This window comes from Fistularia commersonii, chromosome 28, assembly GCF_037954325.1.
Source record: "Fistularia commersonii isolate RoL2024-O1a breed Wild chromosome 28, RoL_Fcom_v1.0, whole genome shotgun sequence".
Lineage (NCBI taxonomy): Eukaryota > Metazoa > Chordata > Actinopteri > Syngnathiformes > Fistulariidae > Fistularia > Fistularia commersonii.
The window spans coordinates 9,851,373-9,867,283 of NC_141311.1; the positions used below are offsets into that span (position 1 = coordinate 9,851,373).

Consider the following 15,911-nt stretch of genomic DNA (forward strand, 5'->3'; position numbering starts at 1 on the left):
ATGTCACAATCGTAAATTCCCCCCCCAGTCTGTATAAAAGCGTCGCCGGCGCAGCCACAGACCACACAGAGGCCATGATGGATGGGAGGCGGGTTTATGAGCGCGCTCAGCGACAGCTCTACTCCACAGATAAGAGGTATCCACGTGCGCAGCCGTCACAGTGAGCCACTCCGCCACTCCACCCCTTCGGGATGTCACTGAAGTGGCACCGGCAGCGGCGTTGCAAGGAAAGCAGACGGGGGCCGGTCGACTTCAGCCCGGTCATCTATTTTAATCATATTTATTCATGACTATCCTGTTACACATAATCCATCACTACTCCTCTTCGGCCGTATCCTCTGCTGATTCTCCCTGTCGCTCATTTCTTCGCCTCTTCTCCTTTCTCCTGTACAACTGGGGGAGGGGGGGGGCAGAGGAGATAGTTAAATCAGTGTGTGTGTGTCTGTGTGTGTGTGTGTTGGGGGGGGCAACTGGCCACCTAGATTAAAGAGTATTCAGATTTAACAGTGAACTACAAGGGGAGAGTTACATTTTTGCAAGAGAGCTCAGAGGATCAGCTTTTTTTTTTTTTTTTTTACATATATCAAATAACTAATAGTTTATTTTAGCAAATAAAAAATTGAGAGATAACCTAAAATCCTGTCAGCCAGGAAAAAGTGAGAAGTTCTGGAGGGAATTCACAACGACACTCATCATTAAATTTGAATATTACGTTTTAGTTCAGATGATAATCCCGCTCCGTTTACACTGCGTTAGCCCTGGATGGAGGCGATTATAATCCCACCACCTGCTCCTCCCTCGCTCGTACCTCGGACTTCCAGCCTGCACTCCACCAGGTCCTCCCCCAGGTCGTTGATGGCCTTGCAGGAGTACCGGCCCCCGTCGAACAGGCTGGGCTTGCGGATGTTGAGCGTCAGGACGCCCTGGTTGTTCTGCATCAGGAACTTTGGGTCTTCACCGATGATCATGTTGTTCTTCATCCAGACGATCTTCGGCTTGGAGGGACAAAAATACGACGCACTTTGAAATTGGGGGAGGGGTGATGCTGGGAGAACCATTTTTAATCTGGAATTTTTTTTTTTTTTTTGCTATCACATGATGAGCTCGCACCCCTGCGAATAAGTGGATTAGCCCAGATGATGACCGAGAGCGGGCATTGGAGGGATCCCTTCCTGGGGAGCATCTGTGAGTGACAGCTGCTCTGGGAGGAAAATCTTTGCATCACGGCCACCATTATCAGCCGCCGCATCTGCAGCAACTCGCCGGCCCTCTTGCGGCCTCTCATCCCCCCCCATTGCACAGGTAGAAAAATAACTAATTCTGAGACTCTTCTGACCGACTGATCTCGCAATCTAAAACCCCCCAAGTGACTAAACTTTTAACCTAACACGCGGTTTAAAACCGTCACAAAACGAAACGATCGGCCGGGAGTTAAGACCTTGGGGTGGCCGCGCACGGCACAGCTGATGGCTGTTGTGTAGCCCGCGACCACAGTCCTGTCCACCAGGGGTGCTGTGAACTTGGGGGAAGCACTCTTGTCCTTTTCTTTGAAGGGCGGGGCGTTGTAGTCCAGACCTGGTTGGGTGCAAGAGCAGATACACGTTAAAGCTATTTACACATTTCATATTTTTTAATTTTTAACCACACAACCAGTGAGGCTTTCTTAAGCGGTATACATATGTGTTTTATTTGTTTGTGTATTATTATTACACAAATAAAATACATATGTGGGTCAAGAAAAGCACCTTCAAATAAAATGCATTATTATTATTAGTAGTAGTAGTAGCAGTAGTAATCGCATTATTATTATGTCATTATTATGACAATATTGATTGTTAATCAAGAACCAATGGATAGTCTATCAAGATGAAGGTTGACTAAAACTGACAATCACGTGACGAAACCAGTGTTGTTTAAAAAATAAATATATGAATAATAAAATATATCTAATATTTGATATATATTTAAAACATTATTTATTGTTAGAAGATGGAGGGATGAAAAATTAAATAAAATAAAATTAAATAAAATTAAATAAAATTAAATAAAATTAAATAGAATTAAATAAAATTAAATAAAATTAAATAAAATTAAGACAAAGTATTGTCTGTGTGATTTAAATGGATGACCACACACTGGTGAATAACCTTTTTTTTATCAGATTATTATTTTATCAGATTGATTAAACTGAGTAATAATAATGTTTATTTTAATATTTCATCGGGTTTGAAGCTAACTTTGCTTTCCTTGATAATCAGCTGTCATCACATTGCTTTATTTATTTCTCAATTTAACTTTTTTCTGCAAAAAGAACTTCAGAAATAATTTCATTTGTCTAAATCCTCCTCTTGACCCGGAGCTTCAGAATCCTTGCCACCGTCCACACCAGATGAAGGTTCAGGTTGCGGTAGAGTCTGCTTTCAGGATGCTCAGTATTAAATATTATTCAATCCTGACAAATCAAAAAAAGTCTCTTTCGAAGTAATAACCCGCAGCGGACAAGGAGCAGTTATGCTGTTACTAATCTGTTATTGACCCGTATTTATTTATCTACAAGCTTGTAATTGCCAAGCCTTCCTCCTTTAGGCTAAATCCATGAGGCTGATAACAAATTTTAAATGAAACATGACAGCCTGAGTGCGTGTTTGGCCGTTCATCTGACAGTCATTTGCGTGAAGCCTTATCACCGTGTAATAAGGAGTTTCATTACCTGTCTTGGTGATGGTCGCCGTGTTGCTGCTGACACCGGGATCGTCGCTGATGCCGCAGATGTTTTCACTGAACACTCGGAAGGAGTACTCGTTCCCCATGACCAGGTCGGACACGGTGCAGCTGGGCCTGCGGTTGTGCTCATAGACCGTGAACCACTCCTGACGTCGGTGAGACAAAGAAGGGGGGGTTGGGATCGGCTCACGACTGACTGCGGGGGGGTCTGATCCGACAAGGAGGTTCCGGTCCATGTCGTTTGCGCTCTCCTAGGCCGGTTTCACCCAGTGCAGCAACAAGACCAACACCCAAGGTGTTTGCAGTCATTTGACAGACTCACAAAAGCTATTTTTGACAGTGGCACAGCAGGAACTGACTACTTTCGTAATACATAGTTATATATATATATATATATATATATATGTATTACAATATTACGATATATATATAACTATATATTACGATATATATATAAATTCAAATACACTGTAATTTCTGGACTATTGAGCGCACCTCAATATAAACCGCACCAGCTAACCCAGGGGTCGGCAACCCTATGCAGCTATTTCTTGGGTAAATAGTTTATATATGTATATATATATATATATACACTGTAATTTCCGGACTATTGAGCGCACCTCAATATAAGACGCACCGGCTAACCCAGGGGTCGGCAACATCATGCAGCTATTTCTTGGGAAAATAGATTATAAATATTTAATTGAAGTGTATTTTATTCGTGTTGGTTCCTTTTTTTAATTAATTAATTTAATTTTAGTTCTAAGTTGGAAGATTATTGTGATCTTGAAATATTAAATTAAAATTGTATTCATTATTTTTTCGCCGCTCAAAATAAACGTCACACTCGCGGAAACCGGTATTCCCGCCAGCCGGTAAAGTCCCGATTTGCAGTTGCTTTGCGCAGAAGTTCAGGAGCAGAAGTCCCATTAACCGGGTAAAATAAATATTCATGAAGATATTTTCCAAACATTTATTTTTTATTGTTTACTGACAGTGATTTTTTCCCAATTTATTTTTAAAATTCAGGTCAAGGCTATGCTACACACTCTGAAAGCCCAAAGCTCAAAATGTGTTCATTCCATAAATAAAATTTAATTTTCTCTGTAGCACTTTGTGGATTTCATAAGCAACAAACTACACACTTGTTTATACAAAGTGTAAAGGTAATAAAAAGCAATATATACAGTGGTACCTTTATTTTAGACGTCCAAAATTATTTGCGACTCCCAGTGTTTTCTTTCCATGGAAACCGGGTCCAAAGGGCTCTTTGGGTGTTAAAGGTTGCCGACCCCTGGGCTAGCCGATCGCTATCTTGGGGTTCTTCCTGCGCACTTAAACCGTCAACGTCGTCTTCTTCAGTGTTGGAGTAAAACTGACTCAGAATTTTCTGGTCATTTCATTGGTCTGATGTGACGAGGATGAATGTTTTAGCTCGTTAGCGTCGTTGTTTAAGTGAAAAAAGTCACGGTTTATCGTCCGGAAATCACGGTATGTATATATATAGAGAGAGAGAGGATCACATATATACATATTGCAGATCACATATATATCTATATATAGAGAGATATATATGTGTGTGTGTGTGTGTGTTGATTTTTGCAGCCATGATTAACAAATCCAACATGGCTGCCAGCGAGGGATCTGGGGACAAAGCGTCCGTTTCCCACCTTGGTCTTCAGGTCGGCTTTCTGGATGGTGTAACCGATGATCTCAGAGTTGCCGTCGTCTTTCGGCGGCTTCCACTCGAGCGCAGCGTTGAATCCCCAGATGTCTGCAACATGCACGTTGAGCGGCGGGCCCGGCTTGTCTGTGCACGGGAGGTTTTAAAAAATTAAAGACATGGAAATAAAGACGGTGTTTTTTTTTTTTCTGCGAGACTGTAAACAAGACGAGCTGCTTGGGAAACAAAAAAGTCAAGGGCGGGGGGGGGATGCACACACGTACACACGCGTACAAACATACACACACATATACACACACGGCGGGTGTGTGTACATTTAAAGCGTTCCCCAGTCTGTGTAAAGGCAGAACGTCAGATCCAGAGCACAGACGTTCTGTGGAGCAAAGACGTCAACATCTTGACAAACAGAAAATAAAAATAACCGGTTGTAGTTTTTGTTCTGTTTAAGCAGGGAGGTGGTGGGGAGTGTGTGTGTGTGTGTGTGTGTGTGGGGGGGGGGGGGGGGGGGGGGATTCTCACAATAAGGAAGAGGAAGGCGAACAGGCTGTTGGGTCAGTAGGTCGAGGGGTTCCGTGTCCTAGCGCTCATCACGTGAATAAAGTGTGACTTTGGTTTTATTCTGGGATGTATATTGCACATGATCTTGGTTGATCCCCCACACCCCAATCCCTGGACAACAGCCGACTGGCCGGCGTAATTAACGTGCAGATTATTAACTCCAGGATTGTGACATAGGTATTATCACGTCCAGATTTTTACACCTGGATTATAACTTCCGGCTGATAACACCAGCGTTATGAAAAACAGATTATGACACCTGGGTAACGACATCCAGATTTTTACCCCTGGATTACGAAGACTTGATTATTACACCTGTATTATGACACCTTTTCCACGCCCGGATTATGACACCCACATTATAACACCAGGATTATGAAAACCATATTACAAAAACTGGATTATAACACCGGGATTATAGAAATCTGATTATCAAACCCAGAATATGCACCCAGATTTTTATACCTGGATTATGAAACCCAGATTACCCCAGGAGGATTATCGAGTCTGGATATATATGCCTATATTATGACATCCAGATGTTTACACCCTGGATTATGATACTCAGATTACAGCCACCGAGTTTGTCTTTCACGGTGTTGTTTTTTCACCTCCACCTCCTCGACGGGCGGGCGGAGCGACCGAGAAGAACCTCGGCAATCCAATCCAGTTCCGCGTACGTTAATTGCTGCCGGGAGTCGCAGCCAAATAATCCGCCCGCCGTTCTGACCTGGGAGGACGAGTCCTGCAATGAAGAGTGAGCTCTGTGGGATTAAACCGAGGCGAGGCGTGGCGGGGGGGTCAGCGCTTTGATGATTCGCGGCTTTGAGTCACTGATCCCTCGGAGTATGAAATTAGGAATTATCATCAATTTCCAAATAAATAAATAAATTAAAGAGCTGACATGTCACAGGCTCGGTACCCGACCCCCCAACCGCGAACAGCTTATTATCTGAGCGCGGTGTGGAGTCTAAGCCGCGCACGGTGTTCTAATCCTAATGAGAGAGCACGCCGCAGCACCGGCGGCGGCCACAGGTGAAGCCAGGGGGGTGGCGGCGCCGCCACGGGAACTGACCTACAACCTGGATGCGAAGGTCGGCGCTGTCCTGCATGTTCTCGATCTGCACCGTCAACGTGTAGGTCCCGGAGTGGGCCCTCTCTGCCGAGCGGATGAAGAGGATGGTGTCCAACTCACTGGTGCGGGTCCCCACCGACTTGTCTTCCAGCGGGACGCCATCTTTGAACCAGGTGACCACGGGGCGGGGCTTACCCTGGAGTTTGTCAGGGGACAGATGGACGTTCAAGAGGAGAAACGACCAATGACGGCCAATGAAACTACGGGGAACGTGCCTTAGCTCCCACCCATTTGTCCGTTTAACCAAAGAATACATTTGGAACAAACTGTACCTATGTCACACATCTATGCTAACACGGCGGTAAAATCGTAATCCTTCTATTATCCACCACTTATCCTACGCGTAGGGTCGCAGGGGAAGCTGGAGCCTATCTCATCTGTCATTGGGTGACAGTTGATCGCAGGACCACAAATAGAGACAAACAACCATTCACTCTCGCATTCACACATTGGGGCAATTTTTCCAATTTGTTCCAATGAACCTTCTGTATGTTGTTGGACTTTTGGGGGGAAACCAACGCAGACACAAGAGGAACACGCAAACTCCACACAGAAAGGCTCCCTTATAAAAACACAGAAAAGTTAAGAAACAAATAAAAAAACGATTATTCTCGGGAGTCATAATGAAGGCCAAAAAGTTTCCCCAAAAACCTACACAAAAAGAAAGAAATTGAATGTAGCACAATCTAATATGGCATACAATTGCCAATCCTAAACAAAGCTGTCCTTTTGTAGTGCCGCGGGACAGTTTATTCATTCACCAAATAGTTCCCATGCAAAATTTGTTTTGTTGCAAACGCCGCACGCCAGAATGATGGAACAAGACTGTCTCAGTAAAGTCATGGGAGATGGTGATGTAACCACAAATTGCATAGGTAGAGGGCATTGTAAATTGAGGACTGTCTGTATATAATTTTGTAAATGTTACTCAAAAGTCAGTTCTGCACTGTCCTGAACATAGAGAACATTACATGGTCTCTATGTTCCATCTCAGAACGGACTTTTCCTCTGCCGCAACAGAACCTCAGCCATGGCTTTGACGGGGCGCTTCTTGTTTTGGTTACCTCCTCTGACAACAGAAATAATCTAAAATTTGCGTCACATTGTTAGCCCCCCCCCCCATGCCTCTCAAGCTCTTAGCCCAAGTACAAGCAAAATGCATTTGAGGCAACCAAAACAATGAGATGCCATAAAATTGGCTTATCAGCGGTTCTGGTTCTGACGTTCCTTTTCGGTCTTTTGGGTGCACTTGAGTTTTCCGCTTCAAATAGAACCACTCCGAGGTTCCCAAGAACCCCCCCCCCCGGTAAGACCCCTTCCCCCACTCGGAGCCCCCCTCCCCCATGACCCATTTCATGTGGTTCACGGAGCAGCTTTTCTCCGCTCTCGGAATAAACCCGGCAAGTTCTAAATATTTCAGTCTGGTGTTGCTGTTTGCTAACAACTTCTACATGAAGGGGAACAGACAGCAGGCAGAACTGACAGCGAGTAGAAGACATGGCGAGACCGACAGACAGGCGGCAGAACGGACAGTGAGCAAAACAAACGGGGAGCGGAGCTGACCGAGCGCCCGACGGGCAGCGAGAAGAACGGCGAGAGGGCAGAACAGAGGCTTTGCGTCTGCTGCCGTCGGTCAAACAGATCTAAACCCGGTTGGAGTCGTGTCTGACCCACCTGGAAGGGGATGACCAGGTTCACCTTATCGCCCACCAACTTGATGAGTTTGGTTCTCAGCTGACGAGGCAGGCGGATCTTTGGGTGTTCTGAGGGGGAGAGCAGATGAGAAGAACAGTCCGGAAAGACACCGGTTTGTTTTCGGAGGTAAGGATCAATATCTGAACCTGAAATAGATTTTGTTTTGGGGTCAAAGGTGGGGATGGAGCTAATCAAGGCACCAGAACATAGTTCCCGGTACATAAAAATGGTATTCTTACAGGACCAGGAGAGGTTTAAGTTGGTTCTAAGTGTGACCTGAGGGAGACCTTCTAAAGGTCTACAGGAAGTGATGTTCTCGAGGTGTCTGACCCATGATCTCCCTGATAGTGACAGCCTGGGAGAGGGTTGCGGGGGGGCTGCGTCCAGCCATGTTCATGGCCACCACTCTGAACAGCATCTTCTCCCCCACCGGGAGACCCTTCACACGGTACAGGTTCCTCTCCACGGGTTCCTCGTTGGCCTGCACCCACTCGTCACCTGCAGGAAAGGATGAATTCTTAAAAGTTCTTAGGTGGCTACCGAGCCGCTCCCTACCGTCTTTGACATGATCGACATTTATGCTAGCGGATGGGGTGAAATCATTTGAAACTCGAAGACTCCAGCAACTATCCTGCAAAGTTAACAGTTTCCCTCATAGCTAGCGGTTTCCCCCAAAGCTCCCTTTTTAACTCCGAGCTAGCAGTTACCCTCAGAGCTAGTTGAACTCCTGTAAGCTAGGTGTCCTTGTCAAAGCTAGAAGTTTCCCTCAGAGCTAACTGAACTCCTCTTGGCAATAAGTCCCTCAAAGGTAGCAGTTTGCCTGCATGCTAGCTTAACCCCTCTAAATTACTTGTTTCCCTGAAAGCAAACATCTTCTCTCAAGCTTGCTTTTTAACTCAGAGCTAGTACTTTTCCTCAGAGCTAACAGAACCCCTTAGCTATCGCGGTTGCCCTCAGAGCTAGCTGAAACCTCCTAAGCTGCTTATTTCCCTCAAAGCTAAAATTGTCCCTTAGAGCTACCCGAACCCCTTTAAGTAAAAGGTTTGCCTAAAAGCTTGCACTTTCCTTCAAAGCTCACAGTTTTCCTCAGAGCTCGTTTACCTGCGGTTCCATGCATATGTACGTTATGTACTTATATTTCCATTTTAACTCTCTCATCGGTTGAAACACTTTCCTGTCTGCAATGCTGACTTACGACATGACGTGAAAACTATCAACAGGTGCAAGTGAAACAGCCTCAAGTTGACATATTCAAAAATTTCAAGACCGAGACAAAAAGCTGAAAATCTCTGAATGGAACTGAGTTCTATTTCAGATGAAATCCTGTGTTTTATCGTAAAGTAAACATATATTTACTTCCTTCTTTGCAGTACTCAATGATGTATCCGTCAATGCCGCCGGCTCCGATTTTCTCTGGCGGGCGCCACTTGAGGGAGCAGGTGGTGTCGGTCACATCCTCCACAGTGAGGCGTACGGGCTCGCTCGTGGGGGCTGGGAGAGGCGGGGGCCGATTAGCACCTTAATACTCGGAGTCAATGGGATCGGCGGCAGATTAAGCCGCCTCAGAATAAAGCCTTTGCTAAATAACAGCCGAGCTGATGAGAAACGGCGGACGCGCACCGATGGGCATGAAGGGCTTGGAGTTGGCGCTGGGCTGGGAGACGCCGATGCCGTTGACGGCAAACACTCTCATCTCGTACAGGACCCCTTCGATCATCTTCTTGGCCTCGTAGGTGGTGGACTCGTAGACGTCGAAGTTGAGTTTCGTCCACCTCGATGAGCCCTTCTTCTTCCTCTCCATCAGATACCCTGGAGCCGGTGGGGATACAAACGGGGAAACGGTTCAAAAACATGGCAGTGCAGCAGAAATGCCCTGAATCGCTGTGGTCTCCCATGAGGGGCGGGGGGTTGGTCGGGGCTCAGATGTGAGCGTTCGAGGCTGTGTGCGGCACCTTTGACGGGCACGCCGCCGTCAAACACGGGGGGGTCCCATGTGATTATGGCGGTGTCCTCGCCAACCGATGTGCACTTGACGTTCTCTGGAGGGTTGGGCACATCTGGAGAGACAGGTTACAGTGAGAGGGAGGGGGTGAGACAGAATTTCATCATATTTTAAACACGTAATGTTTTGAATCGAAAGTAATTATTCAGACTGTTTTGGAAAAGTATAACAATTCCTTACAATACATTTTTAACCGACATCTAGGGGTTGAGTGGAAGTAAAAGTATATTTATTTTGAAAATCTAGTAAATGCTAATTCTGAGGCTTCAATTCCTGCCAGTGTGAAACTGTATTTCGAAAAATTAAAGTGAACATCCAGAGGAAGTAACACAACCTCGACATAAATTCGTAATGTCCGAAGACTTTGCGGCTGAGAAATAAAATCAGGAGTTAAGGACGCAGCAGGAGAAGTCCACCGACCCACGATCTTGACAAAGAGCTCGGCCTTGTCCTCCCCGGCGGGGTTGGTCACCGTGATGGAATAGTGGCCCTCGTCCTCCTTCTCCGCCCCCTCGATCACCAGGCTGCTGCGGGTCTTCCTGGTCTCTACGCGGACCCGCCCCTCGTCCTGCTCCACCACCTGGAACACAGACGTTCAGGGAGGAGGAGGTTTCGCCGGATCCGACCCTCCCGCCCCGCCTGGGAGGAAGGTCCGGGATCGGAGCATCGGCCGGACGCATCGCGTTCCCTCACGTTGTCTCCCCTCATCCAGCAGACGGTGGGGGTGGGGTCCCCCGTGATGTCCACGTCCAGACGCAGCTTGTTCCCGGCCACCACCGTGATGACGTTCTTGCTGCCGGTGCTGCTGGTGTCCAGGTGGATTTTAGGAGGATCTTCATCAGAGGGAAGGGAGAAAAAGGACCAGAGGTCATTCAGGTGAAGGAAATTTAGCTTCTTCACACCATCAGGGGAAGAAAAAGGGGCATCCAGAAGGCGGTTGTTTAGGAATAAATGGTTGTGGCCGTTTGAAAAGCGAGCAGGAACGTTCAACTGCAGCGGGAGGCTGCGGATGGTACGGCCCGTTTGCTGAAAGTGCCTGTTTTTTGACTGACAGCCAGGGATTGTTATTGCCGCCGCCTGACAGAAACGACGCGCTCTTCATCTCGCAGGGATCGCAGATCCAACACGACGCCGCCGACGGCTTTTCAGGTGAGAGCGAAGCCAGATGCACGGCGGTAGTATTTTTCTCCGAAGCTCAGAATCAGCAGGTCCCTCGACTGAGCGGAGCGAAGCTCCGACAGCGAGGTTTACAGACAGGAACGGCCGTCATCCTGGTGACTGATCCATCTAAACAATCATCTCCAGCGATTAAATGATAAAGAAACTGAATGTTTGTTTCTTCTTCTTTTTCTCTTTTCTCAGATTTCTCAAAATTGACTGATATCGAACTTTCATCACATTGGACCATACCATAATTGTACGGTGGGGGTCCGGTGATTGGTTTACCCTTCAATGCTCAATATCCTGTGATCGGCTCCAGCCTGGAGACAATCACAGCTGACAATGAGTTGAAAGGCGGGGCTTAACCCGGATGAGTCATCTGTCAATCACAGACATACAACCAATCACTGTTATTTACACCCACAAACTATTTAGTCTTAACGAAGCTGCCGATTGAGAACATCAGAAGACCCTGTGAGCCCTGTTGACCAGAACCTTGACCTCTGACCCAAGTGGGCCAAACGAGCGACGCTGGGAAAACATCCAATCCAACTTATTTTCCAACTGTTCCAACTATTTTCAACTCAAATCCAGCAAAAACCCCAATATTTGTGGCCGCTCTACAATTCACTCCCTGTATTTATTGCTTTTTGGGGTGTTTTTTGGGTTGTAAGTGTTTTCACAGCAGCCCATTTCCTGCACCCGTCAGTGCTTTTCTGGCTGGATAACGACAGCAAGCGGAAAAGGCGGCCTCACTCTGGCTGAACATTTATTATTAAAATAATCCTTTTAAAAATCAGCTTCCACTAAAACGTGAGCCACTGTTTTCATGCAGGTTTTATAACATCTTTTTTTTTTTTTTTTATGTAAGAACCGCCACGGGATCGTCTCTGTGCCTCACTGATACCGGTTTTCCTTTCGCTCAATCTGGACCCGGGGAGCGTCGACGTGCCTGAGAGCAGTAATGCATGTAATAGGATGCGCAAGGAGTTCTAGACGCATGTGATTGGAGACAAACACTTTACAGGGGAATCCATCCTCACCTTGTCGGGGAACATAATCAATCTTGATTTCTGTGGGGGAAAAGGAAGAAATCGTGTCAGCGATTTAGGGTTGGTTTGTGCCTGACTGTCTGAAGAACCTGAACGTTCCGGGTGACGTTCTCACCCAGGAAGTTGAGTTTGGCCGACAGGGAAAGCGCGTAACCATCAGGTACGAAGGTGTAGTCGCCGGCGTCGCCCGGCTTCACGTCGTTAATCGTCAGCTTGTGGATCCTACGGACGGGTCACCGGTTGTTACCAAGGAGACAGCAACTGGTGGTGAGCTACGGCTAATCAAAGAACGGTTGCCCGGGCAACCTGCTCCAGGAGGCAATATCACAGACGGGGAAACATCCTAAATGGCTTTCACCTTGTGTGACCGCTGTCGCCTTGGCGTGTTTCCTGCCGCAGGCAGCCATGATGGAGGGATTTACTGAGAGTAACCCGCACCCTTGGGAGTGTGTGTGTGTGTGTTTGTGTGTGTGTGTGTGTGTGTGTGTGTGCTGAGAGGTTTTTGCTTTGCAGATTGCAGCCTGTTTCAAAAGTGGGTCAAACAGCGGTGTGCCTATTTTGTTATTTGCTAATTTACCGCAGACTTTCATGTTACCGGTTACTAAATCCTCCGTAATTTGGGGATGTTGCTTTTAATCTAACACATTTGCTGACGCCATTCTTGCGAAACATTACGAAAAACAATTTGCAGGCTAATTATTTGGGTTACTATGAGGTAACAGTCACATTTTTGTTGGTAAATCTCATGAACAGTTTAATGGACAGATGGGTTCAATTTAGTGTCGCTGATGAACAAGTCTCCGCCATATTTGTGGTCCAAACGTACCTTCCGATGTGCGTCATTTTGATGCGTTCGCTGGGTTTGACCTCCACGCCGTCCTTGAACCACCGCCCCGTCACTTTTTCATCAGACACCTCGCACTTGAAGACAGCCTGGTCGCTCGCCTTCACCGTCAGGTCCGCTATGCTCTGGAGAACCTGTAGCTCCTTGTCTGCGGCGCAAACAGGGTCATGTGACGGCAAGCAAGAAGAGGTCTGAGACATCGCCGACTAAACACCACGCTGCGAGCTGAATCGGAGAAATAGCACTCTGAATCGTGCCGGTGCATTTTAATATGTTAGCTAATTTTGTCGTCACGAGAATTGGTCGCAGGTCGCTAAGCTAACAGGTTGCGGCTACATTTTACAGCGCTGACCTGCAGCTGCATGTTTGAGGATGAGAAAGAACATCAATCATTTCACCTCCCCCACCCCAAAACACACAAAACAAGATCAATCTTTTGAATGAAATCAGATTCTATACTTTTACCCCGTTAATGATCCCGAAATGTTTAGACTTGGGATAGTTTTGCAAGACTTTGCTTTTGTAGTACTCCGTTTATTTTGCTTGTTTCCAAACCGTGACATTGTTCCAGGGCACTGACGGAACATAGACGTTGACATTCAAAATCGAATCAGTATTCGGCTTTTCTTTTAGAAGAGAGCAGAGAGAGAACCGCACCTTCCACCTCGAGCTCCGCCTCCGAATGGCCTCCGTTGGTGAAGGCAAAGTATGTCCCGATGTCCTCCTTTGTGGCCTCGTTGATGATCAAAACGTGCCTCTTCCCGTCTTTCTTGAACCTGTACTTGGAGCCTGCGTTTTCCTTGGTCAGCTCCTCCCCGTCCCTCATCCTTTAACACATAACACCATTTGAATTCAATGATTGATTCCCAATTATTCATGCAATTTTCCTTGGTGCTGTTTCCATCCGGGTGAATTTAAGCTCACCATATAACATGGGCGCCCTCCTCGGACACCTCGACCTCGAACTCCACCTTCTCACCCACCACCGTGTGCACGTCGTCCAGCAGCTTGGTGATGGTGATCGGAGGCTCTGGGTGTGACACGTAAAATTTCAGAGTTTTTTTTTCCCGATTTCTTTGTCCTCTTGATTTTTCCAAAAATATTTGATTGTTTACAGATGACATCAATGACAACGCCTCTTCTGTGGCATTTCTTTCAAAGGTAACATTACAACATTACTCCAATACAGATGCATATATATATATATATATGAATATAGACATATATATATATATATATATAGATATATAATAGCAGAGTAACTCGTAAAAAATGCAGTAGTATGAGATGCGAGTGCGTACGACAGGTTGATCGTCCACGAAGACAAACAAACCGCCGACTGTGGAATTAAAAGTGGGCGCAGAGTCGATGAAGCCGCGTGAATATGTGGCACAAAAACACAGCGAAGAGAAAGGGATGACAAAACAGACGCACGTAAAAACAGAGAGGAGGAACAGAGCTGACAACGTTCGCGCTCTAATGACAGCGCCCGCTACGGCGAGCGGGGAAAAAAACTCCCTTTTCCTCCAGGAGGAAGGATTCCTCCTGAGACAGTGACTCATCTACCTTTGACAAAAACCTCGGTGAAGCTCTTTTCTTCCCCGACCACGCACTCATAAGCCGCGTCATCCGACAGGTTGCACTTGTTGATAGTCAGCGTCCGCTTGTTGCCCACGCTCTCGAACACGTATCTGGACGTACGAGGTGAGGAGTGGGGTGGGGGCGCATTGGAGAATACACAAGGCGAGACAAGGAAAAAGAGGACAATGAAGCGAGTGCAGAGGCGGCGGCCACGACGGCAGGCCATAGCGAGCCAAGGTTTGACACAAACTATCCCACATCGCCTGACACCCCCACCCCGCCAAACACGCACGCTCCTTTCGACCCGCGCTGGAATGTGACGACAACACGCGTACGGCTCAAGGTTTTCAGTTCTTTTCCATTGAGAAGAAAATCGAATCCGCGGTAGACTGGGTTCTCCACATTTCCCTGTCTTCCTCCACCACCAGTCCAAAAATTGTAGGTTCATCAGCAGTGGATTAGCATTAGCATTAGCTGTCGCTCGGTGTCTTTTCAATCTGAAAGTTGTCGGTTCCGTTCCCAGCTCTTCCTGTCTGCAAGACACTGAAGCCCAAGTAGCCGCCGCCGAAGGCTCGCTATGATTAGCACCTTGCACGTGCGTGAGTGTGTGTGTGTGAATGCTAGCGAGTGTAAAGCGCAAGGTGCGAATAGGTTCTGTAAGACTCAAATTTGTCCAGGTGTAAATAAGAGAGTGAATGGTTGGATGTCTGTGATTGACATGTGACCATTCCAGGTTAAGTCCCGCCTCTCGCCCAAGTGACAGCTGGGATCAAATATTTTATTGTCTCTATATGAAGCGAACGCTAAAGTGAGGATGTGGGAGGCAGCGAGCCTTTCAAACAGGAATGGGGTTCTCCGGATTCTAACGGCGTGACCTGAGAACCGTGAACAGCACGGGTGCTTTTCAAAACGGCAGATGGTGGGACTGCTGGAAAAAATTTAAAAAGTCACCACCGACGGCGGCTGTGCGCTCATCACCGAGACACCAAAGGAAGCCTCTGACGGAGGAGCGAGGAGGAGGAGGGGCGGACGAGAGAATAAAAGGAAGTCACAGCGAAGAGTTTTACATTCATTTTTTTCATTCATACATCTTCTACATTGCTTTTCTTCCCAGGGTCATGGGAGGAAACCTACTGGCTGTTTTAGCGCTGCGGTAGGAAAAAGGAGAACATGGAGAGAACCCACCCAATGTTTTTTTCTATTACTTCCCTAAGACCACACACACACACACACACACACACACACACACAGGATGTTGATTGGCTCACTTGGCGGAGGGCTTGATTTCCTGTCCGTTCTTCAGCCACTTGACGGCGGCGTTGGGGTCGGCCACCTCCACGCTCAGCTGGATCCTCTTACCTTTGTCCACGGAGTAGGCCGAGTCCAGCCGCCGCAGGAAGGCTGCGGGGGGGGAAGGGGCGCGGCGTTAGGAAACTGCAGAAACGGGCGCGCAATAAGTCGTCGCCGTGACGTCC

At 47.0% G+C, this 15,911-nt stretch overlaps 1 protein-coding gene across 1 annotated transcript in view; it reads right to left on the minus strand.

The window, feature by feature from the left end:
- Window positions 1–266: 266 nt before the first annotated feature.
- Window positions 267–15,911, minus strand: part of mybpc2a (myosin binding protein Ca) — a 39,526-nt gene continuing 23,881 nt past the window's right edge. The window contains exons 9-28 of the mRNA XM_086175444.1: window positions 15,705–15,837; window positions 14,422–14,546; window positions 13,780–13,885; window positions 13,513–13,682; window positions 12,838–13,003; window positions 12,127–12,233; window positions 12,003–12,032; window positions 10,492–10,631; window positions 10,219–10,378; window positions 9,749–9,853; window positions 9,417–9,605; window positions 9,153–9,287; window positions 8,127–8,294; window positions 7,776–7,864; window positions 6,042–6,237; window positions 4,395–4,534; window positions 2,711–2,870; window positions 1,439–1,575; window positions 809–995; window positions 267–393 (exon numbers count right to left, since the gene is read on the minus strand). Of these exons, the coding sequence (XP_086031570.1) occupies window positions 359–393; window positions 809–995; window positions 1,439–1,575; window positions 2,711–2,870; window positions 4,395–4,534; window positions 6,042–6,237; window positions 7,776–7,864; window positions 8,127–8,294; window positions 9,153–9,287; window positions 9,417–9,605; window positions 9,749–9,853; window positions 10,219–10,378; window positions 10,492–10,631; window positions 12,003–12,032; window positions 12,127–12,233; window positions 12,838–13,003; window positions 13,513–13,682; window positions 13,780–13,885; window positions 14,422–14,546; window positions 15,705–15,837 (2,678 nt within the window). The 3' untranslated portion in view covers window positions 267–358. The remainder of the gene's footprint in view (window positions 394–808; window positions 996–1,438; window positions 1,576–2,710; window positions 2,871–4,394; window positions 4,535–6,041; window positions 6,238–7,775; window positions 7,865–8,126; window positions 8,295–9,152; window positions 9,288–9,416; window positions 9,606–9,748; window positions 9,854–10,218; window positions 10,379–10,491; window positions 10,632–12,002; window positions 12,033–12,126; window positions 12,234–12,837; window positions 13,004–13,512; window positions 13,683–13,779; window positions 13,886–14,421; window positions 14,547–15,704; window positions 15,838–15,911) is intronic.